The sequence below is a fragment of the Stegastes partitus genome, unplaced genomic scaffold, assembly GCF_000690725.1.
Source record: "Stegastes partitus isolate 25-593 unplaced genomic scaffold, Stegastes_partitus-1.0.2 Scaffold551, whole genome shotgun sequence".
In the NCBI taxonomy this organism is placed as follows: Eukaryota; Metazoa; Chordata; class Actinopteri; family Pomacentridae; genus Stegastes; species Stegastes partitus.
The window spans coordinates 354,564-382,255 of record NW_007578282.1 but is presented as its reverse complement, the minus strand read 5'-3'; the positions used below and the strand labels follow the sequence as shown (position 1 = coordinate 382,255).

Here is a 27,692-nt window from a genome sequence, read left to right as displayed (position 1 = left end):
AGAAAAATACGGTGAGTTCATTTCTCTCTTACCACTAGAACCCTTTCAGATAGTTTTGATTTGTTGCATTTCGTGCTTGTGTGCGGTACTTGTTTGTTTTAGCAAATGCAATCATTTTCAAATAATGAATAACAAACACTGCGCAGAAATGACATTTTTTTAAAAGCTGGAAACATACTTGCTAATTAACGTATGACACACATAAAGCAAAGAAAATACAGCAGTGACTCGATAATCCGACCCTTAACAATCCAAAAACCTTGCTATCCGAAAGGTTTTAAGGAAAAACGAATGGAACCCATTACAAATAGCCTACACATGCCGACAGCCTTGGATTCCGACTCCGACATGACATTTTATGTCACAAATAAGGATCACAGCGTGTTATCTGACTTAACAATCTGACGGATTGGCTACGTTCAGACTGCAGGACTTAATGCTCACCTGAGATTTTTTTTGTGAAATCCGATGTTTTTGCGAGTTCGTTCACATTTCCAATTAAACTTGCATGTGATCTACTGTGTGAACATCCTACGACCCAAAAGTGTCCCGCATGCGCAGCAGAGGACTCAACGACATTAGACACAGCGAGCGTGCTCAGTGTTTACAGAAGTAAATACGGATGGTAACGGTGGAGCGTATCTGCCACTCCCCTGCCACCACCGCCACCAATGGTGGAAACAGAACTGTGACCACTAACTAAATTGACATCAGCAGCCAAGTACTGCCTGTGCGTTCCGGCCACTTCCACCCCACCGGAGCGCTCCCCTGGGGTGGAAGTGGCCCTCCAACCGCACAGAATATTTGGATATTCTTTTTATTTATTTTTAAAATGTATTTATTTTTCTAAATTTGGGCATTTCTGTTCAGTATTTATTTCCTACACGTTACATAGTTATTTGGCACCCGACTGGGGAAATGGCGCCACCAGCTGTTTAGCTTAACAAACAAACTAATATTTCTAATCTTACTTTCATGATTTTGCTCATGGAACTTTAGTTAATAATCTCCACTACATTTAGATCGCTGGCTCAGGTTTGGGGTCTGAAGGTTATGCTACCATCTAAACACAAAGTGAGTTCAAAATATAGTTTCTTTCCAACAAAAATGTTCTGGTTACTCTGGATGATAAAAACGGTTTTTATTTGAGCAAAAATAAATGCTATTCTACCTCTGGTACCACAAACTGAAGTCACAAATACAGACTTGTTAAACTGTAAATATTTGCATGGTTAGAACACACTATTCAAAGATATGTTTTATTATGATTTGGATGACTCGTCCCTTTAAACAAGAGCGCTTTAAGCTGTGTTACCTTGTCTGGGTCCAAAGCAAAGTCTGAATCCAGGAGCTCCCCGGCGTCATCATCAGGGTCTCCCTCATAGATCTTATAGGCAGGGTTCCCAATCTCAACATTCATGGCTCCATTTGTCATCCGGTGGTGCTGGAAGCCCTTGGCACTGCAGAAAGACAAATGTATAATAAAGTGGTTAACCATCTAAGCAATAGATTAAGGCTCCTGTTTAAAAAAAATTTAAAAAAAGGCGATGCTCTATTTTTAGGAGAACCTCTAAAGTAAATTAAACAAGTCTCAGTGGCTAGAAAAGTCTCATAATTTGGCACAAACCGGGTACTGACTCAGCACCAGCTACACACAGTTCACACAACCAAGACAACACGTATTAGAGGTTGTCAAATGGGCTTTTTTTCTTGTGTTAAAAGGCCATTTGATCAAACCCATCGAATATACTGCAGCATGTCTATCAAGGAGAATGCTGGATTTTCACATTGCAAATATTCGGCTGTTTGCAAGCATATAAACATTGTTCATAGATGCACAGTTTTACATTTTACTCTGCAAGCACATAGCGGAAGCCTAACATTTACACATGTAAACAAGGAAAGGTATATGGAGACGCAAGAAGGATGTAACAGTTCGATTGTTTGTGCATCAGCGCCAAAGCTGATTCAGATGAGAGTCGGTACATCCCTGTGTTGCTGAGTGGGAAACCCCATGATGGGAGGCAAACGGGAGATGGCAGGCAAGGACAAACGGACAGAATTCTGCACTGACCAACAGAATGGACAAATGGACTGACGAAAATAAAAGCATAGCCAGTCTGTGTATTAGGAAAGGGAAGGGAGAGGATTCGTGGGTCAACAGGTGAATTATGTAACCCTATCAAGTTACCGCGAGCACTGAGAACGAGATTTGCCCGGGCATAGAGACCTGGGAGACAGGAAATAGATGTTATCAAAAGGTAAGAGAGAAAGAGAAGCTAGATAGCACAGATGTGTGGACCAGATGAAAAATGGAGTTTGAACTTTTGATTTTTTAAAAAAAAAACCATAAAACCACCACTCACCCGCGCATTCTCCGCTTGTACCACAAGATGGCACCAACCACCAGCAGTGCCAGCAACAGCAGCAGAAGGACCGGGATGACGACGGAGGCAGTACCTGCGAGCGAGCAAGCAAATAAGGTGAGCAAACAGGACCAAAGTGCATGTTTTGTTATCAGTACTCTTATGTCGGGAACGTCTTACTTCCGCTAGAAGTAGAAGAATCGACAGAAGCAGCTGCGACTTCGCATCTGTATCCCGTCCATCCAGCAGGACACCTAGAAACAGCCAGAGTTGTAACTGTGAGAGTCCGACAGACAGGAAAAGTTCATTCATGTGCGCGTGATTTGTTGGGGTTGTGGGGGTCATATCTTACTTGCACTGAGGCAGCAGCGTGCGAGTGTCAACTGAACATTGTCCATTTGCACAGTAGTCCAAACAGGAGAAGCAGCTGGGTTGGGTCTGACCGTTTGGACAGCTACATGCAGACAGACACCCAGACAGACACACAAACAAACACACGCAGATAAAAAAAAAAAAAGGAAATCTATTAAAAGTGCTCTCAGACACATATTATAGGAGCACAGTAATGCCCATGTTTTTCAATACAGATTTGGATGTCTATATACAGTCGTCCTCAGATGTATTCATACCCTTCCATTAAAGAAAAGGCAAAATTCACAATAGTCACTCAAATAACTAGAAACTTAAAAAAGTAATGATAAATAAAAATTTGTTAAATAATAATCTAGTGAAACAAGACGTTGCTTTTGAATTGTGGTTGAAAAGAATAATTTAAAAAACAATAAAAACAAAACTGTCCCGCACAAATTAGAGGACTTTGCTGATGAGCAGTGGGCCCAAAATCAAAATACCTGTCAACTTACTCAGTGATTTTTCCTTCTTTAATGGGAGGGCATGAGGACAACTGTACTTTCTGACATGAACTTTTAAGGAGCACGATGCCCAAAGAATGCCGTGCGACCTTCCTCACGTGGTATGAAGCGATCCAAAATAAAAGTTAACAAATATTTACAAGTCCAAGTCTCAGAGTCCACATTCCACGGCATGCTTTACCTGCAGGAAACCTCCCCTGACGATGACGTCAAGCACTTGCCGGTTCCACAGAACAGACACTTGTTCCGCTCACACTGGTACCCAATGTACTGAGTGGAGCACTGGCAAAGTTTCGTGCCGTTGGAGGTTTGTAAGCAGGTACCGTCGTTCTGGCAATAGCCTTCGCATTTACCTGCAGACAGGAGGAGAAGAACAGTCATTCTCTCTTTCTTAGGTGGTAGCAGTGGGCGGAAATCTTTTCCACAAAGCAACTGTAGATTAGAGCTTTTAGACTCAATAACTGCTGTTTATTGACGAGGTAAAAACTGACATTTTTTTGTGAATTTAAAGGTTTGCTTACAAAACACACATCTTTGTTTTTTTGAGGCTACATAATCAAAGAGGCCTGAAATTTGCAAAGATAGTTTTACTATCCATTCACAAGTCGAACTTCTTAAAGACAATATAAAAACATCTCAGAGTGTTATCACTTACTGTATTGGCACTGGTCTCCCAGGAACTCTGACGGGCAGCTACAGGTTGGCTGGTTGCCCATATTGACTGAGCAGTTGCCTTCATTGAAGCAGTAGTCCTGACAAGTGTGGAGGTTGCAGTTGGGCCCTGTGAAGCCTTTAGGGCATCTGCAAGTGGGTGAACCTAAAAAAAATGTAAAAAAACAAATGCAAAATATAAAACAAGAGTTAAAAGAAGACAAAGGAACACATACACTTGATCTGTTCCTAATTGTCTTTATTGCAACTACAAATGCAGACCAGTCTTACACGCGACAGAACAAATGAAGGAGCAGAGCAAGCAGCAGTTGGGAACATGTGGAAATCATCTGCTTCATGCCTTCTTCGCTGCAGCCTTTTTGGCCTGTGATTGCAGACTAATGAATGTGCCAGAAAGTTTCCCAGACATCAAAGAATGGGAGAAAATGTCAACAATTCTAACAATTTTCAGAACAAATGAAACATGTTTTCTCAGCTGTGATCAGAGGCTTAAATTACTTGCAAGAGAAATATTATCCTTTCAAGTGAAATTTGACATCACAAGTTTATTTCACTTAACACTCAAGAGCGCAGTGGAGGCACTCTGCGTCCAAATTCACATCACTTCTTCTTTGTAAAATGACTCAAACTACTTATTGCAGCATATAAATGAAACTGCACGACTTCACTTAAAAATACTTTTAAAGCACATTTCGTCAAAGTTGCAACCTGCATGCTGCGCTGCTCTTCATCCATGTCCACACCCACTATTCTGGCTTGAGTCACTCATAAACTTGTCATTGCATAGACATGTTAATTTCATATCTTGAGAAAGAACACAACAGGAGCTTTGTAATTACACATATTTATATATACTGAGAAGATCACAGTGTTAAGTCAGATCAAATGTCTGCAAAGTAACATCTTTGATAAATTCTTCACCCATTTCTACACTCCTGCTTCTCAGTTGTATCAGCCTGATGGTTTCATAGCGTACCACGTATTAAAATAACCGGCAGAACTCACGCTTCCTGATGTTTCTCTGGGCATTACAGTTTTGAGATTATTTCTGCATTGTCTCTAGTGTAGGGCTGACATTGCAAAATAATGGATTTGCTTTTCATTCCTATGATTCAAAGTTGTGATAAAAAGACTTGTGAGCAAGAAGGCAGTGGTGATTCTAGATTCTGGGTGGGGTGGAGGCAAAGTGGCCATTCTGGGCCCCTTGTCTGGGGTTTGGAAGGGAAACATTTGCCAGGTTAATCACCTCTCCAGACTACGGTGATCTCCATTAGACACTAAGCATGTATTTTCCCCCAATTTCTAAGATCCCACCGTCATAGTTTTGATCTTTCTATAATCCAAGCGCTTTTGCACAGTTACAGACATCTCTACTTTGAGCAGTTTATGGTGAGAAACATGTAAAAACACAACAGTTTCATAATTTTGATTATTTCTTCTACATATAAACACTAAAACAAAAAACTAATAAGGAAAAAAAGGTTTGTACTCTTAGTTTAGCTTGTTAGTCAAATTCCATTTGCTACGCAGCCATCAAAACAAAGTGCAATGAGGCTTATGGGAATGTGATTAGTTTAGCATATATTTGGTCATAAACCAAAGAACTGGACAAATGTTGGCTCAAAGAAGGCACTAAAGGCAATGACAAGAAACCAAGTTATGACAGTCTGTGCCAAATTTTATGGTGTCCCATTTGATTATTACTTCCCAGAAAGGAACAAAGGTAAACCCAGATGGTAGAATTCATCCTCTGGGGACCATGAATGTGATTGTTTACGTCAATCCATTCAAGAGCTGTTGAGATATTTGGACCCAAGTAGACCAACAGGTAGATCAACATTCTCATACCTCGCTAACCTTGACAAAGGATGACCCTTACCGGTGTGAGAAGCAGTGCAGGTGCCACCATTCTTGCAGTAATCCCTACACTGGTTGATCTCACATCTCTCTCCGGTGTAGCTGGGCTGGCAGCGACACTTGGCCACCTGACGGGCGTTGAGGAAGCAGCTCCCGCCGTTTTGACACTGAATATTGCAGGGCCCCGAGGGGGGAGCTGTGGATGGAGACAATACGTTGAATGTAAAACAGGCCAGATCTTGACTCGCTAGAGTGGAACTGCAGAGTTCTGTATATATACACAGGTGCGCTTTATCAGACTCACAGAACGGCGATTGCGTGGGGTTCGGTCTCTCGACACATGTGCCGTTGTCAGCGACGTAGTTGTTTGGGCAGGTGCACACCGGTCCGCTGGGGCTGAGCAGACACAGCCACTCGCACTTTTTCCTGTCACATGGGTTAGTCACTGGTGCAGAGAAAAACAAGACATCCAGTGAGAAAATTTACACAAAAACAAAATGTTGAAACTGCAAACTATGTGAAGAAAAATCCTCTGACACTCACTCTCTGGCTGCTTGTAACGGTGGTACAGGACTATGTCGGTAGCGTGGTTGATGCCCGTAGTGAGATTCTCCATGTGGCCTTTGCCAAACTTGTTGACTCGGAAGACAAAGTTATTTATATATGTGACTCCATATATGTAGTCCTCGAAGATATCTATGCTGAATGGATGGAGCAGGTCTAGAAATGAGACAGAAAGGAAAATTTACAGGCACCATGTTAATGTCAGATTTCTAAAATTAAACGTATGAAACTGTATCGTACGCTGTAGAAGGAACTCAACTGTTTTTGATGCCAGAGACGGCAATGACAGGATCAGAGCCATCCAGACGAACGCTGCCAATGACTGACAGTTTGGCATCTGCCCAGTAGAGGCGCTCGTTGAAGTAGTCCACAGCCAAACCTGCAGAGGCACAATGAAGACATGACTGTCTACATGGAACAAAAGGTTTTCCTGGGCAGTTTTCAGAGTCTAATGATGTTTAACTGTGATTGTGAAGCAAGGACTCCCTGAGAAACAACATCATGTTTTCCTTTCCATGGAAAACTTAGAGGTAAAATAACATTATACAGTGTTGATTTAGTACTGACCCGTGGGCCACTGGATGTTCTCATGGACCAGAGTTTGTCTAAGAGTGCCGTCCATGGCAGCTGTTTCGATTTTCGGATGGTTTCCCCAGTCTGCCCAGTACATGGTGCTGTATGGAAGAGTTAGAGCGCACAGTTACAAAACATATGACAACAGAAAAAGCCTTGATAGAAATGACATAATCTTTTCTCTTACCCTCTCTGTGGATCCACTACAATCGCATAAGGCTCGTCTATCATGCCAGAGATGAGGGTCTTGCAATGCTGGCCCGACATCTGAGCCACTTCGATTACGTCTCGACCAGAGTCAGTCCAGTACAGGTTGCCGGCCACCCAGTCCACAGCTATACCACGTGGCATCTTCAGCTCTTTGATCTGCATGCGAGCAGAAAGGTCTTTAGGGACTGTTCGTGTACCTGTGCGTGCAATGTATTGGTATTAGCTTGTGTTTCTATACATATCTGACGAGGCGCACCTGCAGGTTGGTGATCCTGCCTTCGCTTTGGCGTCGGTTTCGGTGGGAGTTAGAGGAAGACGAGGATGTGGACGGTTCTGGAAGTTCATAAGAGGAGATGCGGCCCGTGTGCCAGTTGGTCCAGAAGATGCGGTTGGTCTTCACATGCAGGTCCATGGCGTCGATACGCACACTGGCGTCCCCTTGGAAGGTCTGCTCGTAGCGCCAGTTGGGCATGCCGGGGTCCAGGCTGCGGATTTCGTTGTCGTCGGCGATGTAGAGAATCTGCTGACTGCTGTTGTGGCCTGGAAGGACAAGAGCAAGGGTCACAATGATGGAATTAATATGAATACATTAAAAGAGGGTTGAAACACAAACTAAAGGATAAGCAGCATGTAAAATAGATGGAGTTCTGGGGCTTACTGTCAGCCTTGCAGGTGTCATTGATCCTGGTGAAGTACTTGTGGCAGCTGCATTTGTAGGAGCCTTTGGTGTTGTTGCATACGTGGGAACACACTCCGAACTGTAGACACTCATTCTTATCTGAGGAACGGAGAGCCAAAGGAAAATCGTATTAAATAGACGAATATTACAGCCCAGCTCGTTGCCTCCAAAGTGTAAAACATCTGCTGTATCTTAAACATTTGGCGTGAGATATTATCTGTGTTTGGTGCATGTGTACCTCCACAGGTGTGGTGTCCGGTTTTCTGGAAGCCTGGTTTGCAGGAGCAGAAGGAATCTGTGCCATTGGTGACACAGTGAGCTTCATCGCCATCGCCACACTGAGTCCTGTTACTCCGACAGTCGTTTAGCTTTGTGTCTGAAAACAAACACACAGGTGAGTCGGTGAATTTAAAGAGGAAACATTTCAGAATTCAGACCTGCGGGGAATTATACTACGGAAAGAAGTGGAGGAGCACCTGTCTTGCAGTTGATCTCGTCAGAGCCGTAGTCCTCGCAATCATTGAAGAAGTTACAGCGCAGAGTGGAGCTGATGCATCGACCATTGTTACACAAGAACTCATCCTTCTCACATGTGGGAACAGATGGAGTAGTTTCTGTCGACAGATAAACACGTCAGCTTCTCTTTCATCCAAGTTAAAGAAGGAGGAGATTTCACCCGTTAAATAACGGGACTCATAACTGAACAACTCCTCAACTTACGGCAGTTGAGTTCATCAGACTTGTCGCCGCAGTGATTGACTCCGTCGCACCTCTTTGACATTTGCAGACACACGCGGTCATTTTGGCAGCGGAACGCTCTGGTGGGCGGACACTGGAACTTCCCTGACAGCCGAACAGAGAGAGAGAGAGAGAAATACATCAGGACAAAAGCTGAAGACTGACAGACATTCAACATGTGTGAAACTCACAAGCCTGCACTTACTGCAGTCTTCCGGGTTCTCGTCGGAGTTGTCCCCGCAGTCGTCCTCTCCGTCACACTTCCAGGCGAGAGGTTTACACAGAGTGTTGTTACACTGGAACTCATCCAGAGGGCAGTGACGCCCAGCTGAGAGAAAAAGGAAGAAACCGAGGTTTTTACGACTGGTGTGTGTTTGTGTAGAATCTGACAGACAATATTGATTTCGTAAAATTTGAATCACACGTGTCAATAAATTTTATTTTATTTAATCATTATTATCTTACACAGAAGCAGGCACATTGAAAACAAATATTTGAATAAAGGCAGGTGACAATAAAATTCAAAGCAGCGTATACACCCACAAAACTACACCTACCAGCACCACCACAGTTCTCCTCATCGCTGCCGTCCATGCAGTCTGGGTCGGCGTCGCATCGCCAGCGGATCGGAATGCAGTGTCCGTTCTTACACTGGAACTGGTCGTTGTCACACTTCAGATCACAGCCATGCTAAAGAAACAAACCAAGAATTAGCTTTCATGTGCTTACAAAGTCAAAGTCCGAGAAACCCCTATAACAGCCAAACGTTGCGTCTCCGCACCTCATCGGATCCATCAGCGCAGTCGTGATCTCCGTCGCACTTCCATCTCCCGGCGATGCAGCGGCCATTCGTGCAGGCGAACTCGCTCTCCGAACACTGTCGAGGCACTGCAGAGGAGGAAAAACAAGGTTTGAGACACAACTGGCACAGAAAAAAAGGCGGTTGTAGCCTTCAGCATAAAGCACAAGACAAGAGTGGAACACTTACAGGGATGACATTGCAGGGGATGATGTGAGAGAATGAAAGGAGCTCAATACCACTCAGTGTTGTTTTCACATATTTTCAAGATAACTGATTTGACTAGAGTGTTTTATATACCTTCCCCTGGTGATATTTGTGGTAATATATAAAATTAGCAATCATTTTTCAGTGGCATCTAGCAGCGAGAAGGATTCAGTACCACCATGTTACCAAATAAACCTACGTAGAGCTCAGCTTGCAGACTCTCACAGGTTGGTGAAGATCACAGTGGGACATGAAAATGAAGACGGAGTGAAGCAAAAAACCACAGCAGAGAGGTGACACTAAATCTGGGATTGGTTCACCTATGAAGGTGAAATAACTTACCTCTGGCTCATGCCAACAGGACAGTATGAAATGAAACAAATATCAGATGAAGTGAGATGCATCACAGTGAATGGTTAATGAATTAGCACTGAACAAGCGTCTTCGCGCGCACAGTTCAAAAGTTAAAAAGGTGTAAAGTGAGTACCAGCGGAAAGGCATGAGTGTAAATGACAGTGGACAAGGTGAGCTAACTGATGCTGACAGTATGTAGAATGGAGGCATTGCTTCCAAGCAAAAGTGACACTCACTGCACTTGTCTTCATCCGAGTTGTCTCCGCAGTCGTTGTCATAGTCACACTGCCAGCGGCCCGGTACGCAGCGGTTGTTTTTACATCTGAACTGGTACGGCTCACACGTCCTCTCAGCTGTACAAATCACACGAAACCTTATCGTTGAGGAATTCTAAACTGAAGGAACCAAAATCCTGACCCTGAAATATGTCTGTCTACTTTCAAAATGAGAGGATATTCTTACCACACTCCTCTTTTGGTTCGTCTGACGCGTCGCCGCAGTCGTCCTCGCCGTCACACTTCCAGCGAGCGGGGATGCAGCGCCCAGAGTCTTTGCATCGGAACTCATCCACACCGCACGTCATCTGGGCTGGAAAAGGGAAACGTATGGGGTCACTTGCACTGACAGCCAATTAGGATGACTCAGAATAAGTAATATGCAAATTAAAAAAAGGGGACTCTTACTGCAGTTGGCGGGTTCGTCTGATCCGTCCACGCAGTCATTGTCTCGGTCGCACACCCAGACGCGAGGGATGCAGCGTTTGGTGATGGCACACTGGAACTGGGTGGGTGCACACGTGACCTCAGCTGGGGGAGAGGAACACTGATTTATAATTACTGTGTGGTGGAAGCAGAGTAAAAGGCAAAAAAAAGAGGGGATACTCACGGCAGTCCTTCTCATCCTCTCCTTCTCCGCAGTTGTCCTGGCCGTTGCAGCGGAAGATACCAGGGATGCAGCGGCTTGGGTGGGAACATTTGAACTGGCTGGGCAGGCAAACGTGAATATCTGTAGTGCAGACGATCACAAAACAGATTTGACGTTTATCAGTCAGGAAACACTGAAACCATGTGATGCTGATATATAAGAAAAACAGGCAATTGGGTTATTTTTTTATATTTGTTACTTGGTAAATGTGCAGCATAGTTTTTTGATGCATTAATCACTGTATATAATAAAAGAACTTACCGCAGTTGGCCTCGTCTGAGTTGTCCTGGCAGTCATTGTCTCCATCGCAGATGTATGCAGGGTTGGTGCAGATTCCCGTACCGCACTGAAACTGCCCCGGCCTGCATTTGAACTCAGCTGTCAAGGAAGAATTAGTTTCACTTTGTCAAGATCGTACTCAGACAATATTTAAACATTTCAGCTCATCCCTTTAGAATCATTCCTTTCACATCTAAATAAATTCCTGTACATGCAGGTACCACGTTAGAGGAATGTGGCACTTCATCGTAGCTAAATAATCTTTCTCAAACACTTACGACAGTCTGCTGGCTCGTCTGACCGGTCACCACAATCGTCCTCGGTGTCACATTTCCACCAGAAAGGAATGCACTTGTCATTCTTGCACACAAACTACAACAGAGGAGAGAAATTAATCAAAGTGATGAGAGGGCAGCAGAGCTTCGTTGCCTCAACGCTGCTGACAGAGACAGAAGCTAACTGGTAACTGTAGCGCTGGGCAGCTCGCCAGCTGTCAATAGACAATCACAGGACATGAGTGGTTTATCAAACAAGCCGCAGCGAGCCATTTAGATATGAAAAGCCACTTATCATCTGGAGTCATTCAGTCAGATTTCTATTAATGATGATTACACAGCCTCCCTACCTGACTGGCTGTGCAGTTGGACATGCAAGTACGCTGATCGCTGGCCAGGTAGAAGTTGGTGGGACAGGCACACTTGTAGCCTCCTCCAGGTGAGAGGAGGCAGAGGTTACTGCAGCCGCCGTTGTTCGTCTGACATGGGTGGTTGAGTACTGTGGAAGAGGCAGGAAGAGGAAGAATGTTTTCATCTCCTGATTGAGGCTTTGTTTTTTTTAAACACAAAACTGAGGTTTGATGATAACTAGATTAACACTCGGTTTGAAAGACATGCTGCATCTAAAAACTTCCCACAATTTATCAGAGCCAGAAAGTGTAAAAGTAGAGAATTTTCCAAGGTCCTTAACCTACTAATCTGTAATGTTCCCTTCAATTGGGAAATGTTGCTATTTCATTAAAATTGCTTCATACTCCATAACCCATTTAAAACTTGGCCAGAATGAAGTGTTTGCTCTGACTAGATTCTGTCAAAGGAAAAAAAATTGAAATCCGCGGTGCAACTGGGAAATTATTAGTAACTCAGCTTTTACCGATAGTGACAGAAGAAAAATTCTGAGACTTTTCCGCAGAACTGTGCTGAATTGCTTAAACAGAGCAGATTGGAGACGTTTATATAAACATTAGAAAGGTTGGTTGTAAAATGTCACCAGTAAATAATCACATGGGCACTTGGAAAAATGTTGGTCATGTTTATATTGCTTTGAAGATTTTTTTGTAAAATAAGCGTTTAAAGAAATTCCCCTTTTTTGTTTCTTTTATGATTTATGGCATTCTAACCTTTTCATGCTACACAAACAATATTTTCAAGTTATCTCTACTTGTAGCAATGGTTATACTGTGTCCATAGAAGTGAAGGAATTTATATTGCAGTAAAAAAAAAAACAACAACAACAACAACAACAAAAAAAGAGCCCACAGTGAGTGAAAATGTGACAGGAGGCAAAGGAATCCAGAAACTGCCTGGGGCTTAAAGGGTTAAAGTAGGGCAAATTACAGCTATACATGTATTTGAATTTGTGTGTCTTTGCTTTGTAATATTTTCATTAAAAACAACAACAACACAAACTCAACTGAGGCCAAAAGAAAAGTTCAACAACAAACAGGAACAGTTGGTAAGATGGCAGCGTGTGAAGAATAACGTGTGATGATGTGCACCAAGACTGAACGCTACTGTGTTTTGTTTTTTTTTGTTTGTTTTTTTATCAGTGAAACTTCAAAACCTTTAGCTGTTAATATGATCACGTTCATTTCTCACCCTCTGGCTGGCGGTAGGGATGGTAAATGTGAATGTCCATGGGTCGATGCAGGGTGCTGATCAGGGTGGACTTGTTGGTACCCAGAGTCTTATGAGCTCTGTTGATGGACTTTGTCTCCCAGTCGGTCCAGTAGATGTACTCCTCAAACAGCGTCATGGCGAAGATGTGAGGGATGTCCTGGCTGAGAACTGTGAGAGCACAAACAATAAATCAGCCTCGCCTTACCTCTGAGAAAACACAGTCAAGCTGAAGCTCTACCACCACAGTCCTGAGTATATTTCTTTCTGACTTTCAGCTAATCAGTTAAACTTTTTCTGACTGTTTTTAGGTTTAAAAAAAAAATCTAAGCAGTCAACAGTGAAGTGAAGCAAAAGTGCACAAACAACATAAAACTGTCAAATCAAATTCATTTTATGTATTTGCATATTTATATATTTGTATATATTTGTCTTATTATCTTGTTTTATTTTTTATTAATACTTACTGTATTTTATTCTTTTCTTTCTTTAGTTATTTTACTTTATTTTATTTTATTTTTTAATTTCTATTAATCGTGCAAATTCCTAGGGCGACACCAACAGCCGAAACCAAATATGTTGTGTACGTACTTGGCCATTAAAGCTGATTCTGATTCTGATTTAAGGATCAAATAAACTTTTTTCCATTAAAATTGCAAATTTAAAACTTCTGTGATATTCCAGAAATTCAATGAACATATTCCATTATTCTAACAGTAACAGATTATATATTCTTGCTGCTGAGACGTTGCTGTTTAGCAAAGAGAAACTCCTGCACTGTTAATGTAAAACTGAGGCAGGGTGGGGTGCACGGCTACAGTGGCTCCACTATATCTGTGTGTTACGTAATGGCTTCTACACCTCATTAGGTTTTACACTTTAAATTGCACTTTTTTTTTCTTCTGCCCCCATACACTTATCATTGCATGTGCTTGCTCTGTGTTTGAGCTTGGTGTGTTACAGAGACACACCGCGGCAATCCAAATACGTCACACGAGAGCAGGCGTGGCACAAGTTTAGAAACACCTCGCCTTGGAGTGATGAGTTTCAGCATTGATTTTAACAATATGATTTAAAAAACAACAATCTAAATATCCTCATGTGATAGTAACGTCACAGTTTCTTGTCGAACTGAGACTCCTATTAGTCAGATTAGCTCGAATCGCCCTTTGGTTCATCCTTATCTGAATATAAATAGACCTAGTTTTACTCTGCAAATGCAAACAAGGCCACACTGGTGCTTTATGATGTGTGTGTGTGTATCCAAGGATGGGTGAATAGCTCACGAAGCGCACTACAAGTAGAAGCCAATACAAGGTTATGTGACATTATATTCTGAATTGCTTTGTCATTTTGTAAAAGAAAAATGTAGTTTTCCTTCAGTATGCTTCCATCAGCCTGGTTTTCTTGTATTAAAGTGCATGATTAAAACTTATGTATGCAGTTTTTTCAAAAGTGTACATCGTAGGTTGCAAGCTAACCCACACATCCACAATTTCACATTATGTACATTCTTTATTGAAGGAATAATGGGACGCCGTAGCCGCCTATATGTGTTGAGCAGAGCTTAGCAAATGTGGGGGGGAAAAAAATTCAATACAGATGCCCAGTGCGCTCCAGAATTCCTGCGTGCCGGGTTGGCTGACAATATCAACTATTGTGGCAAGTGTGCGAAACAACTGAGCGCTATTCAGACGTCATACATGCTAGAGGCCTCACTTATTGGAACAATCTGCCCTATTCAAGGTTTTTGTCCTCCGGGCTAGCGGTGCAGAGCTCCCAGCCCAGTGGACAACCATCAAACCAGGCTGCTTATGCTTGGTGACTCCCAAACAAGTATGTGTTTGTATGTATGACTAGAGGTAAATCACTTAGATGACAAGACAGTCAAGCCTGTCAATAGACATTTAATCGCAGGAAAACCTGATCGATGTTTTACTACCACTGTGGTAAAGAGTTTCACTCATTAAATGGACAGATAAAAACGTTTCCTGTCTGTTTTTACTGAATCACACATACATATCTTACATTTTTAGAGACCAATAAATACGCTGCAACATGTAGCTGAAGTCCCACATTGTGAGTCAGACGTCAAGGCGAGATCTATCAGTCAAGTTTAGTGTGAAAAACATATGCCGACTGGTTGGATACCTGTGTGTCTGCTGGTGCCATCCAGGCTGGCAAACTCGATATAGTCCTCCCTGGCATCGGCCCAGTATATCCGGTCATTGATGAAGTCCAGGGTGAGTCCGTTGGGCCAGGTGATCTTATCTTCTACGATGACGCTTCTGTTGGTGCCGTCCATCCCAATTCTTCCAATGTGGGGGTTGTCACCCCAGTCAGACCAGTAGAGGTACCTAACCAGCAGAAGATAAGGAATTTCAAAATGACAATTCTCCATTTAAATTTTTAATGGAGTCGACTCAGTTTTAAAAGTTAAAGCAATCTGTACAAATAAGCTTCATTTGAGTTGAACTACGCGTCTCACCCGTAGCGTACGTCCACAGCCACAGCACGTGGTTCCCTTAAGCCGCTGTTGACCAGCACAGTCCGGTAGGCCCCGTTGAGTTTTGACACCTCGATGGTGTCGCGGCCTTTGTCACACCAGTACAGGTTTCCACCAACCCAGTCCACCGCCAAACCATCTGGATTACTGAGGGAGGTTCTGTGCAAAACCTGTCAAGTTTATCAGTCAAAAAATAAGAAGATTCTGAAGTTTACAACCAGAAACTCACGCCATTCACACAACAAGCGGTGAATATCTCTACTAAAAACATAGCTTGATGGTCATATTTCCTCACTGACCTCCATGTTGCTGCCGTTCATGCGCATGCGTCGGATCATGCTGCCCTGAGTGGTCACATCTGTCCAGTAGATCATCTGCTCTGCATAGTGGAAGTCCAACGCCACTGCATTATTGAGCCCCTGAAGAAACACGAGGTATAAGAAGGCATATAGAGGAAAAACAACAAGAACATTAAATGCTTTGCTCAAACTGAGAACCACATGTCACACCTGCTTTATAAGAGTGTAGTTGGAACCATCCAGGTTGAGTTTTCGCAGGTAGTACCGATTGGCGAAGATCAAGTAGGGCTCCTCTTCTGCACACAAATACCAGACAGAAAACACATGCTTCAGGACTGAGTCAGTTATGAGCAAGTCGTGAAATGTAAAACATACACGTGTGTGTGCCTTACCCGATGTGGATTTGCAGATGGTGGGGTCATTGGGGCTGAGCTCAAAGCCGTCTACGCAGAGACAGTGGAAGCTGCCGTGTGTGTTGATGCAGCGCTGAGAACAGGGGTAGGTGGCTGTACACTCGTCTATATCCACACACGTCTTCCCGTCGCGCTTCAGCTGGAAACCAGGGTGACACCTGCACTGAGGGGGCCAAGAGCACAGGAAATGTGTCAACATTTCATAGCCTCCGGATTGTGGCAGGTCTCACTTTTAGTCTGGACCACTTCCAACAACCCGCAACCGTCTGTCAAAAAACCTCTCAGTCATCCTGGGAGACGCGTTTCACCTTCAACCAAAAAGCTTAATTTCGGCTCCATTTTTATGTAAATTGGCACTACTATCTCAAAACTGACATGAAATCCAGTTGCTGCTGTCAAGTAAGCTGCACAAATAGCTAGAAATCTCATTTACAAAGTTGTCTCACAACAGAGAGCGTGGAGCAAAACATAAGCCGACAACCAATATGTTTGTAGAAATAAGTGGCACGAACATCATCTTAGCATAAGGCACGGTTAAAACATGTATTCATTACCAGTCAAAATCAGCTTGAAATGTCACTTTTCATAAGCACGTCTGTGCTCTGGAAGAACACCAACGCACACTCTCACACTTTCAAATACTCCTTTGCCAACATGTGGGAATTTGCTGTCTACTAATCTAGTACAGGCACAGAGGAAGTCACACTGCTGGAAAAACCTGTGATGGTGAAGTAAGTATGATTAAATGCTGGGCAAACACTGAACTGATAACTACTCAGTATGACACTTTGGAAATCCCCACCAGAATAAAACGGTGCACAAAGTTTGTGTTGCCATTATCAGATGCAGCTCTGACCACATCAGAGTTCACAAAGAGTTCAAGCTGTTCTAAGACAAGCTCCCTACTTTCAGAGCCAAAACATGTTTTTGTCTTACATAACTACAAGCCCAAAGTGAGTGGCTCCTAAACCGGTCCTTTTTATTAACTCATCATTAATCATACTTTCTCATCCAACTAAAATCTGTCAGTCCATTAAGTAATTTGATTAGTTTTTGCTGACTTTTGGCAGGAAACAATTAAAAAGTTAAAGCGAGTGACAAAGTTAAAAAGTGGCTAAAAAAAAAAGTTTAAATAACCAATTAGACGGCTTACCTTGAAGCCAATCTTGAGGTCATCGCAGAGCTGAGAGCAGCCACTCAGCTTACTGTTGAGACACTCGTTGATGAAGCAGTTGAGTTCATCAGAGCCATCGCCGCAGTCGTCATTGCGATCACACAGCAGAGTTTCATTTAAGCACTTCCCGTTACGGCACATGAAAGCTGAATCATTACACGTCCTCTCTGAAATCACATTCACACATCATGTTGCATTAGAAACGCTGTGCGGCTACGCCTTTATGAACGAGAAGTTTCAAACTTGACTTGTGTTTTATTATGTTGGTAAGTTGTGGAGAGGGAGAAGAAAAAAAGGAAAGATCATTATAATCTCCACCTGAGTCTGTGCAGCGAGGGTTCTTGGGAGCTTCGTCGGAGCGATCCTGACAGTCAAACTCTCCGTCACACTCCCACTTCTTCTGATTGAGGCAGCGGCCATTTGCGCAGCGGAACTCATCCGGACCACATGTTGGGTATTCTGCAAAAGAGCGAGAGCAGAGTCAGTTATTAACCTCAACCGCAGTTTGTGGTTAAAAAAAAAATCTCATTCAATTCAAACTGTCAGCAAAAAATGTCTAACTTTCTCTTCTGGGACGCAAAGTTGCGAAACACTCACCGCATTCTGGGGATTCATCCGACCCATCTGAGCAGTCGATGTCATGATCGCACACAAAGTGTTTGGGGATGCACTGTCTGTTCTGGCACATGAACTCGTTCTCCATGTCACATGTGTTGTTGGTGTACACTGGAAGCAGAAAGACACTTTTGTGATTGTTGTTTCTGGGTAATTTACATCAATCACAACACAAAGACAACAGTTTGTCCATTCAGTTATTTTCTAACTGTCTCACTCACAGCAGCCAGCCTTGACACTCTCATCAGCTCCATCAGGACAGTCCTTATCTCCGTCACACTTCCAGCGTTGAGGCACACACATGTGGGAGCCCGGACACTGGAAAGCCTCGGGACTGCACGTCTTGGACTCTGCGGCAACATCACGCGAAAGTTACATGATGATACAACATCTGGAAATGTCATTCTTGCAGCCAAATGTCTGCACCAGACATGGGAGCGAAGAAGTACACAATACGTCACTTACTGCATTTCTGATCCTCGTCAGAACCGTCACCACAGTCATCAGAGCCGTCGCACACCCAGTGGCTGGAAATGCAGCGGTGGTTCCCACATTCAAACTGGGTGGATGTACAAAATTTGTCTGCAACAGATGGCAGAGGGCATTTTGGAGTCATTATTTAATTTACCCTAACTGTAAGCTTTTCCATCTGCAGTGGGAAGCCTAAAGAAAAACAGTCTGGCTTTTCTGGTATGTTCTGTGTTTTCAAGGGGGTATTAAGTACAACTTTGTAGAAGACTGACCACAGTGTGTCTCATCGGCTCCGTTCTCACAGTCATTCTCCTTATCGCAGGTCCAGCTCATGGGAATGCAGCGGCCGCTGGGACAAGCAAAGAAGTTGACTGGACATTTTAGCTTCCTTTTATCTGCAAAACAACAGAAAAATACCAAAAGTTAAACCTCTGATGGGAGGAGAAAAGGCAAAAGTATGTTAGGGAAAGCAAAGCATTCTACCTGGACAGTTTCTCTCATCAGAAAAGTCTCCACAATCATTGTTGCCGTCACACACCCACGAGGACAGATAACACAGAGTGGTTTTCTCACAGCTCTGGAAGGACGCTCCCTTCACTCCGAGGCGGAAGAAACGGGAGCAATCAGTGGGTTCTGGGAAAAATAAAAGAACCTTTAAAGCTAACTTATTCAAGAAGAAATCTAGAAATTAAGCTCATGAAATTTCATTCTCTCTCTCTCTCTCAAATGTCCTTTTTCCTAATGCTTTCACCGGTAAATGAGCAGAGACAGGAAACACTGTTGAAAATGAAGGACAGACTACATACGGCAGTTCATTTCATCACTCGCATCCTCACAGTTGACCACCTGGTCACAGCGGCTGTAGTTGGTGATACAGCTTCCATCTTTGCACTGAAACTCTCCCACTTTGCACAGCGTCACTGCAAAGACGAACAGGAGTTTTTTTGAAATCAAAAGTCAATTTTATAATTCCTTTGTCATGTACCAGTCAAAGAGGATTTCGCTGGCAACAAAACCACTCAATAGCTCCTCTGTGGCAGAACTAATCCAGGTAAGGTGTCATTAAAATGTGCAATGTGATCAGCAGAAACATTGGAGTGTGGTGTGGGGAAAAAAAAAAAGGTTATAATGCCCCAAAATCTGAAAACAAGTAAACTTTAAATAGGTGTTTTTCTTCAGCATAGCTTAGACATATATACTTACTGTTGCAGGGCAGCTCATCTGAATGGTCGCCACAGTCGTCCGTGCCGTCACACCAGAACTGGTGGCCAATACAGCGGCCATTCATGCAACGTCTATAACCTTTCTTACAAATTCGATTGGCTGTGGAGGAAAAATTAATATTGGTTGAGGTGGAGTGTTCTTTTGTGCACATTTTAAATATGTACCTATAACTTCATTTTACAAATGAAATGAATAACTTGTAATTATATTTAGAATTAAACAGATTACTTTTACTCTCTGTTTCTTATCTCAGTCCAAAATACTAAGATTCGATCCTCTCGTGATCCAATATCACATATTTGTATTCGTGCACTTATTCTAAATTGCTGTTAAAATGACCCCTAGCTATTTTTTTGCAATGTAAGATATAAATAACAGCTCTTTATTCACCATCTAACCATCCTAAAAAAATAAAAACTCACCACAGTAGGACTGTTTCTCATCAGACTTGTCCTTGCAGTGAGCCATCCCGTCACACGTCAGGCTGTAGTTGATGCAGTCGCCGTTTCCACATTCAAAGTCATCGACACTTCCGCACGACACGTTCAGCGCTGGTGAGGTAGAAGCATTTGAAATCAGACAAATTCAAGCTTTTTATTCCCGAGAAGGCTTTTTAAAGCTTAGTCTTTTGCTTTCTTTCTCTTACAGGAGCATGTATTGTCCTCAAGAAGTTGTCGGTCTCCACGGCAGCTGCAGTTGACCCGTCCGTCGGATGTGGGCAGACACAGGTCCTGGCAACCTCCGTTGTTTGTTCGGCAAGGAGAAAACTCACCTGAGGAGGACGCAACACGGGAGATTAGTCAGGGAAGTATTTTTAAGTGATTATTTAAGGATATATTTCTCTCTAGGTTTCAAATGATTGGCCAACAGCCCAGCACGATGCACTATATCTACTGATATGAGTCACCATACAAAGAAAGTATCATAAAAACTGAACATTTTGCATCAGCTGTGTAGCTCGGTCATATTTAAAGTCTGTGGAAGACACAAGATAACAGTGAAGGTAGGAGCTGCGTGAGATTTATACACAGGTACTGTGCCAGCTTTGGATATTTAGCAGGTATAATAACTATTTTAGTTTAACCTGTTGATGAAAACAACATTACCGTAAATTCTGGACTATAAGTCGCTACTTTATTCACACACTTTGAACACTGCGGCTTAAACAATGATGCGACTAATTTATGGATTTTTACGATTTTTAGGAATTTGCCTCAAGACGAAAGTGACATTGAGAGCAACAACAATGAAAGAGAGACCAAGGAAGTGTGTGACGAAGTAATTCTGAGGCTGTTCAATTCCGACACTGAAGAAGATGAGACACCGGATGGAAATTAGCCTTGTGCTAAATCCACCGTATGTACTGCAGCCTGAGATTGTACGTGCATTAATTTAATACGCACTGTCCCTTCTAAATAAACAAATGACTTTACTGGTTCTAGGGGCGCAGAAGTAAGATGAAGATAATGATCATTGACTTTTCCTGGTAGGCTACTGTATTTTTTAGTTTTTTTAACCAACTGTGTTACAGGCACTGTTTGGAAACGTACGTATTTGCGTATGTTACCGGTACGTATTTAACTAAAAGTTGAAAAAAAAAAAAGATCTTTCTGTGTAACATCTTTCTGTGTAAATACCTCATGCTACAACGTGGACACCTGCGGCTTATAGACAAGGGTGGCCAATATACATACAATTTTTTTTTTCTTTCTTTTTAAAATGAGTGGGTCCGGCTTATATTCAGGTGTGCTCAATAGTCCAGAAATTACGGTATGTGGTCATAAATGAAATATTGGGCAAACTAAAAGTTTGGCCTGATTGCATAAAGGGAAAAACCTGCAAAAATGTTTCATGCTTTTTCAGTCTTGAACCAAAGTGGTGGACCAACAGACCAACCATGGCAGAACCATGTCACTGGCACATCTCAAAAATACCCCAACAGTCTTTTAGGAGCAAGTCTTTATAACACTAATTTCCATTTGTTGGCACTGTGTAAGTAAGAGTTGTCCTCTGCAAACTAATTGACTGCAGTGGATGATACTCACAGCTGTTAGTGTCGTTAGCCACAGCAATAATTCCCATTGGCTGCTGAGGGATGTCAGCACGCAGCACTTTCATGTCTCCTCCAGTGTACTTGTCTGCTCTGAGGACGGCCCTCCTCACCCAGTCTGTCCAGAAGATGTAATCTCCATAAACAGCAAGGCCAAACGGATGGACAGGCTCATTCTTCAACAAGACCTGAAGCAAAAAACAAACATTAAATATAAGTTCATGCCTCGACGGTGCTTCTTCTTTACAACCAAAGCAAAAATGATTTAAAAGCCAGCCTTACATAACGGCTGCTTCCATCATATTCGCAGCGTTCGATCTTGTCCAGAGTGGCGTCGGAGAAGTAGAGTTTCTCGGCGCGGTGATCTATAGCCAGGCCATTGGGAGTTTTAATGTCACTGCCGATGATCACGAGCACATTGGCTCCATTCAGAGAGGCCCTCATGATGCTGGGAGACTGCTCATTCCAGTTGGTCCAGAACATGAGACTGTGGTGGGAACAAACAGAGGACAAGCGCTGTGATGTGCAGTGGCGGCTCCCAAAAATGTCTCAGTATAGACGTTATGGTTGACTGAGCTAAAATAAAACTGTTGTTCAAGCGAAAGAAAAAGAAATTGAATTGGAACTGGGCCATAATTTAGCAAAGAACACCAAGATTCGATATTAATGACTCACTCCTGACACTCGTCCAGCACAAAGGCTCTGGGGTGGTCCTCTCCAGACATAGTGACTACAGTGTTGCGGTTATAGGCCACGGAGCGGCTCTGATCCACCGTGTGGCGAGTGATGGTGGAGGTTGTGTAACTGGTCCAATAGAGAGTGTCCCATCCACGGTGGTACGCCAGGCCTTCGACTGACCCAACATCTGTGAAACAGAGAGGAAGGAGGTTGGTAAATATTTTGGAAACACAATGACAGTTTTTGTTGCTGTCAAGCCAAAGCTTTAAGAAGTAAAAAATTCTTTATATTTCACTATACAAATAACATCTCCCAGGGGTGCTAGTAGGAGCTTTAAAGAGGAGCTTCACTGAGAATTCAACAAATCATTAATCATTGTCGTAGCTGTCCCCATGGTTAACTCTGTGAGGTCGTACTAAAGAGGCAGCCTTAAATGCTTTTAAGGTTTCCATATCTGCACACATCAGCTCACAACAGGCGCAACGCCACGAGGAAGAAGAGGAGAAGGAGAGGCAAGTGAAAAGGAAGAGAGTAAAATAGAAGCGATACCACAGGTTTGAGTGTGTGCCACGGCTGAAGTTCCTGGACAGAGTTTAAAGAGTGTGTATCATCCTGTCATTTCATGGCCAGCTGCCTGCACATACAAATACAGCTCCTTGTGGAGATGCTCATTCATGGTCTGGACTTCTTGTTCTGGGAAGAAAACTGCGACTGGAACAGCTTGAGTCATTTCAGGGGCACAGACCAGGGTGAAGAATTTAACCCGTGGATGGCAAAGATAAAGCAGATTCCTCCAATATGCACTTTTTCGTTTTGTCCTTTGACCCCCACAGTTAGAGCACATACAGTTGTAGAAACAGTGCTTTGCCGTGGTGCCCACATGACGCACAGCATAATGGAAAAAGGACACAGCCTTCTGGGCTCCAAGGTGTTCATCCATCTCTCCTTAGTTACACAAGCAACCGCATTTATGACCACTTACAGCCAACAATAAAAACCTGAACACAACTGTTTGCTCTTAGCTGAAAGTCTATAATTGCTTTGTAATAGATGTTTCAGATGAATGTCAAAGTGCCATAATCAACCTTAATGCAAGACAGTATTAATGCTGAAAACCTTATTAACAAAGCAAAAAGCAATACAAAGACCAGATCAGGGCCAAATCCAGAGTCACACAAACATATAACACTTGTGTTTTTTTTTCAACCTCAGTCAGGTCGTATAAAACCAAAAAGAGAAAAGGGTGTGTTTGAGCAGCTAATTGTTTGGATTAAGGGATGATCACACACTAAACAGGGATGAATTAAGTGGGTTCAAGCCAATATTATGTAATGAGAAACAGCACCGTATCCCCTCCCATTGGCTAAATCAGCTCAGCCCCTGGTTACTGTGCAAACAGAGAAAAAAAAAACTGTAAGGAAGACTATTACAACTCAGAACAGAGCCTTTCTGACAATCCTAGGAGTAGTATAGCAGCCCATGTGACAACGAGAGAATTACTAAGCTTTTGTTACTCTTTATTTTGATCACTGCTCATTTTTCCTTCACCGATTTAATGTTACGGACAGCAACTTTTCTATAGGTTACAATTCTCTGAAGAGCTTCTAAATGGACAAGATGCCTCCTGTCGCGGCGAGCACTTAGCATCAAGTAGCCCTGACTGCCTTTGAAGAGGATTGCCTGTTAGCAACCGCTGGGATGAATTTGTCCGCTGTTGCCTGGTTTCAAGAATCAATACCGCCATAGAGCATCTGCTGCACTGACATCTCTCCGTTTTTGACCCGAACCGCTCCTCCTTGGATTTACAAGGACATGTTGATACAGCGAAGGAAAAGCCAGTGTGCAAAGACTGTTTTTTTCATCTCATATTTCCATATTTTTTTCCTGAATAAAACTGGATAGCAGCTTTATGTTTGGAAAGAAATTTTCAGAAAAGGAGAGTGCCACATTCAACCCTCTTTTAGTAGTTCACCTTTCTTCAAACAGCTGGAAAACAGTAAGAGTCGCAGTGTGAAAGACACACATTTAAGAGGGATTCAAGCACCAAAAGCAGCAGACTAAACTACCTGACAAGTCTGGGTATTAGGAAATGCAATTTACAGCTCCACAAACAAAAGACAAATAAACCACAATGTACTTTTTAAGCTCCATCTTGCTGTGAAGGTTACAAATGTCAATAATGAACCAGATAACCATTGAGATAATAAGTGCTTAACTAATTGCTATTAAAGTACCAGCCGTCTTAATGGAGTGTAATCATGCCGGTAATGCAGTTTAAGACATGAACTGGAGCCAGCAGGTGAATCACACAGATACTGCATTAGTTCTGATGCTGAACATTAACAGGACATTAGATTAATTGCTCAGCAGACTTTTATCGCGACTGCGTGGAGACTTCAGAGCAGTAAATAAACAACAGTGGCCTTGACGAAATGAACAGCACAGAAAACCCACTGATTAAAACCTTGGTGCCCATTCTGGACGGGCTGATTCTGGTGACCGGCCTCATGGGTCAGACTCTGGTCATCACCATCCTTACCGGCAGGAGGAAAAAAGAAAGTCAACCCCCGCACGGTACGGACACACTGCTGCTGGCTCTGAGCGCTGCTGACCTGCTGCTGCTGCTCTGCCTGCCCTTCCACACCTCGGCCATCACGCTGGGCTTCTGGCCTTTCGGCGACTTCATGTGCAAAGCCATCAGCTTCCTGGGCGTGGCCTGCTCGGCTGCCTCCGTGTTCACTCTGGCGGCTTTGGCTGTGACACGTTACCTCACGGTGGTGCATCCCACCTGGACGTACCGGTCGAGGATGCGCAGGCACGTTAAGCTGATGGTAACTCTCCTCTGGGTCCCTGCCTTTGCTCTGGCAGCACCACAGTTTGCCTTCCGTACAATCAGCACGTCCAGCGCAGTGTACTGCTTTGCCTTCCTCTCCGACTTCAGCCAGCTTCTCTACAGCATTGTTCTCTTCCTCTTCGGCTTTGCTCTCCCGCTAGGCATAATTGTAGGGATGTATGCGAAGATCTACTGCTTTCTTCAACGTGCACAGCAGCTGGGGAACGCGCCCCGGCTTGAACGCTACCAGACCCAAGTCACTCACACTACAGCGCTCTTAGTCCTGGTCTTCACTCTGCTGTGGCTGCCCTCCTACGCTCTCATGTTCTCCTTCATTGGAGGTTCTATATCCACGTCACGTGGCTACAAAACTGTTGCCATCCTGGCCAGATTGTTGGCATCCTCAGTGGCAGTGGTGAACCCTGTACTGTACGTCTTCATGTCTCAGAAGTTTAGACGAGACTTGGTAGAGCTCGGCAGAGAGCGATGGGCATGGTGCAAAAGCTGTCTGACTGGTTGCCCTCATGTGATGGGCAGAGACGTCGTGAGGCCCTTTGAGCTGGACACAACCTCAGAGAGAAGCCAAAACTGACTCTTTGACCCGAGGGAAACACTGCTACCTCATTAATAACTTAGTTTGGGAACTAGATTGATAAATAGATGGACAGAAATGGAAGTATCATGCAATATTACACATAAAATACTAAAAGTGATGTTAAGTGCAATAAACTGAATTCCACTGTGAATAATTTCATTGCAGTTTGTAAAAAAAAATATGGTTTTTCCACATTCATTTTTCATCCACTTATGACAGAATTTATTCCATTGGGAAATGTTGTAACAAAATGAGTCATGGAGGTTTTAATTACAATTTGTTTGGAATGATTATATTGGACAGGAGAATGTTGTAAAACAGTGATGCAACACGATAATATAATTATGTTCTGATTATGCCAGCAGCTGATATATGATCATTTTTGATTTAGTGCTGGGTCTTATCTGCATGAACACACTCTCCTAACCTCTGCTGGATTACCTCCAAATGAAAAAAAAAATGGAAATAAAAAAACTAATGTGGAAAAACAAGCTATTATTTTGTACAGTCTGTTAAAAATCCTGATCTCAATGCAACATCAACAAACACACAAACCCCATGCACTCTGCTTGTTTTTCTGTCATGACTATCAAAAGAATTAATGTTTGAATATTGTTTGCTAAGAACAGCTTTGGTCCAGGGCTTTTATATGTGATGTTTTTCTGGATGGAGTTCAACAACCTACTCTTGAATTATTTAAAGAGATTTAAAAGACACTTCAGCGTCGAAACAAGCGAAAAGCAAGCATGTGTGTCTGTGTGCTCGAGTGTGCAAGTGAGTTTTCTTCAAGTGGCAGCTCTAAGTGATGTCAATCTTCACTAGTTGAAAAGCTGCAGCTGTGTGTTCATTACAGCGGATCCTCTCGGGTGCTTGTGTTGTCAAAATGTGTGATGATGTCTGTTGACAGTGTCAGGGGGGACGAGGGACAACATTCAATTATTAATGGAGAGGATACAAGAACGGGACAACGGGGCAACACAGCTGAAATATATGCACACGGAGCAGGGAGAGGTTTAGATGCAGCGATGGTTGCAGTGACACGAAGCAAACCTATGTGTCTGTTTTGAGGTTAAACAATTAAATGTAACCACACTTACTGTCCACTACAATCTTGCGGTCCGTGCCGTCATCGTTGATCTGCTGGATGTTGCCGAAATGAATGTCACTGAAGAAGATGCGGTTGGCTCCCTTCCCTCCACCGCCGTGGTAGTCGAAGCTGAGGGCAATGACGTTTTTCATGTGGTCGGGGTCCTCGAATGGTTTTATCGGCGCATTGAGGTTCGTCTCATCAGACAGGTGAATGCTTTTCAGTATTGTACGTTCCGAGTACAGCAGGTATCCGTCGTAGTCTCGGCAGCTGCGGTTGTCCTCTGCCAGCATGCCATGAGCACACGCACAGGTGCGCTCGCTGTTGCCGCGGAAAAGACACAGCTGCTCGCAGCCGCCGTTCTTGTCTTTGCAGACGTTTGTTCCTGCGGAGAGTGTGATACGTTCATGAAATGTGCTGTTAGCTGAACAATGAAGCGTGTTAAGCAGCATTTCTTCTGGAGGGTGTTGATTTAGTTGGGTGGTAAAAGTTTTTTTTTTATCATATCTGTTTTTTTTGTGGGTAAGATTGAGCTGTATGTGTGTTCTGTGTGAGTTCCTACCTTGCTGTCTGGCCCTGTTGAAGACCTTGATGTCTTTCAGCTGCACGCCAATGCCCGTCCTCAGCTGCACAGCATCTGTAGCATTGTCTTTGCTGCCTCTCTTAATGGAGCCGTTAGCATGGGTCCTAAACAAAAGACAATAATACCACAAGTCAACACCGAGATATAATATGAAACCTTTCATGTTGAGTCATGCAGA

At 43.2% G+C, this 27,692-nt stretch overlaps 2 protein-coding genes across 2 annotated transcripts in view; one reads left to right on the top strand and one right to left on the bottom strand.

The window, feature by feature from the left end:
- The window catches only part of LOC103362052 (low-density lipoprotein receptor-related protein 1-like), a 91,105-nt gene that overhangs the window by 2,050 nt on the left and 61,363 nt on the right, over nt 1-27,692 (bottom strand). The window contains exons 40-88 of the mRNA XM_008288307.1: nt 27,494-27,618; nt 26,942-27,316; nt 22,414-22,603; nt 22,021-22,225; nt 21,734-21,926; nt 20,335-20,460; nt 20,111-20,239; nt 19,668-19,787; nt 19,271-19,384; nt 18,948-19,097; nt 18,737-18,859; nt 18,459-18,575; nt 18,215-18,343; nt 17,976-18,104; nt 17,697-17,837; nt 17,358-17,545; nt 16,184-16,367; nt 16,002-16,087; nt 15,792-15,911; nt 15,475-15,662; nt 15,138-15,343; nt 12,969-13,157; nt 11,720-11,868; nt 11,373-11,466; nt 11,077-11,193; nt 10,777-10,896; nt 10,575-10,697; nt 10,354-10,479; nt 10,128-10,244; nt 9,313-9,419; nt 9,089-9,221; nt 8,737-8,859; nt 8,514-8,636; nt 8,270-8,407; nt 8,032-8,169; nt 7,773-7,892; nt 7,371-7,654; nt 7,092-7,270; nt 6,899-7,005; nt 6,591-6,710; nt 6,311-6,487; nt 6,072-6,212; nt 5,790-5,963; nt 3,894-4,055; nt 3,420-3,591; nt 2,719-2,820; nt 2,547-2,620; nt 2,367-2,460; nt 1,316-1,460 (exon numbers count right to left, since the gene is read on the bottom strand). Of these exons, the coding sequence (XP_008286529.1) occupies nt 1,316-1,460; nt 2,367-2,460; nt 2,547-2,620; nt 2,719-2,820; nt 3,420-3,591; nt 3,894-4,055; nt 5,790-5,963; nt 6,072-6,212; nt 6,311-6,487; nt 6,591-6,710; nt 6,899-7,005; nt 7,092-7,270; nt 7,371-7,654; nt 7,773-7,892; nt 8,032-8,169; nt 8,270-8,407; nt 8,514-8,636; nt 8,737-8,859; nt 9,089-9,221; nt 9,313-9,419; nt 10,128-10,244; nt 10,354-10,479; nt 10,575-10,697; nt 10,777-10,896; nt 11,077-11,193; nt 11,373-11,466; nt 11,720-11,868; nt 12,969-13,157; nt 15,138-15,343; nt 15,475-15,662; nt 15,792-15,911; nt 16,002-16,087; nt 16,184-16,367; nt 17,358-17,545; nt 17,697-17,837; nt 17,976-18,104; nt 18,215-18,343; nt 18,459-18,575; nt 18,737-18,859; nt 18,948-19,097; nt 19,271-19,384; nt 19,668-19,787; nt 20,111-20,239; nt 20,335-20,460; nt 21,734-21,926; nt 22,021-22,225; nt 22,414-22,603; nt 26,942-27,316; nt 27,494-27,618 (7,186 nt within the window). The remainder of the gene's footprint in view (nt 1-1,315; nt 1,461-2,366; nt 2,461-2,546; nt 2,621-2,718; nt 2,821-3,419; nt 3,592-3,893; nt 4,056-5,789; nt 5,964-6,071; nt 6,213-6,310; nt 6,488-6,590; nt 6,711-6,898; nt 7,006-7,091; nt 7,271-7,370; nt 7,655-7,772; nt 7,893-8,031; nt 8,170-8,269; nt 8,408-8,513; nt 8,637-8,736; nt 8,860-9,088; nt 9,222-9,312; nt 9,420-10,127; nt 10,245-10,353; nt 10,480-10,574; nt 10,698-10,776; nt 10,897-11,076; nt 11,194-11,372; nt 11,467-11,719; nt 11,869-12,968; nt 13,158-15,137; nt 15,344-15,474; nt 15,663-15,791; nt 15,912-16,001; nt 16,088-16,183; nt 16,368-17,357; nt 17,546-17,696; nt 17,838-17,975; nt 18,105-18,214; nt 18,344-18,458; nt 18,576-18,736; nt 18,860-18,947; nt 19,098-19,270; nt 19,385-19,667; nt 19,788-20,110; nt 20,240-20,334; nt 20,461-21,733; nt 21,927-22,020; nt 22,226-22,413; nt 22,604-26,941; nt 27,317-27,493; nt 27,619-27,692) is intronic.
- LOC103362054 (galanin receptor type 1) lies at nt 24,849-25,841 on the top strand. Its single transcript, XM_008288308.1, has one exon. The coding sequence runs from the start codon at nt 24,849-24,851 to the stop codon at nt 25,839-25,841; it is 993 nt and encodes a 330-aa protein (XP_008286530.1).

Coding starts and splice junctions, on each gene's coding strand:
- LOC103362054 (XM_008288308.1), top strand. CDS start 24,849: ATGAACAGCACAGAAAACCCACTGATTAAAACCTTGGTGCCCATTCTG.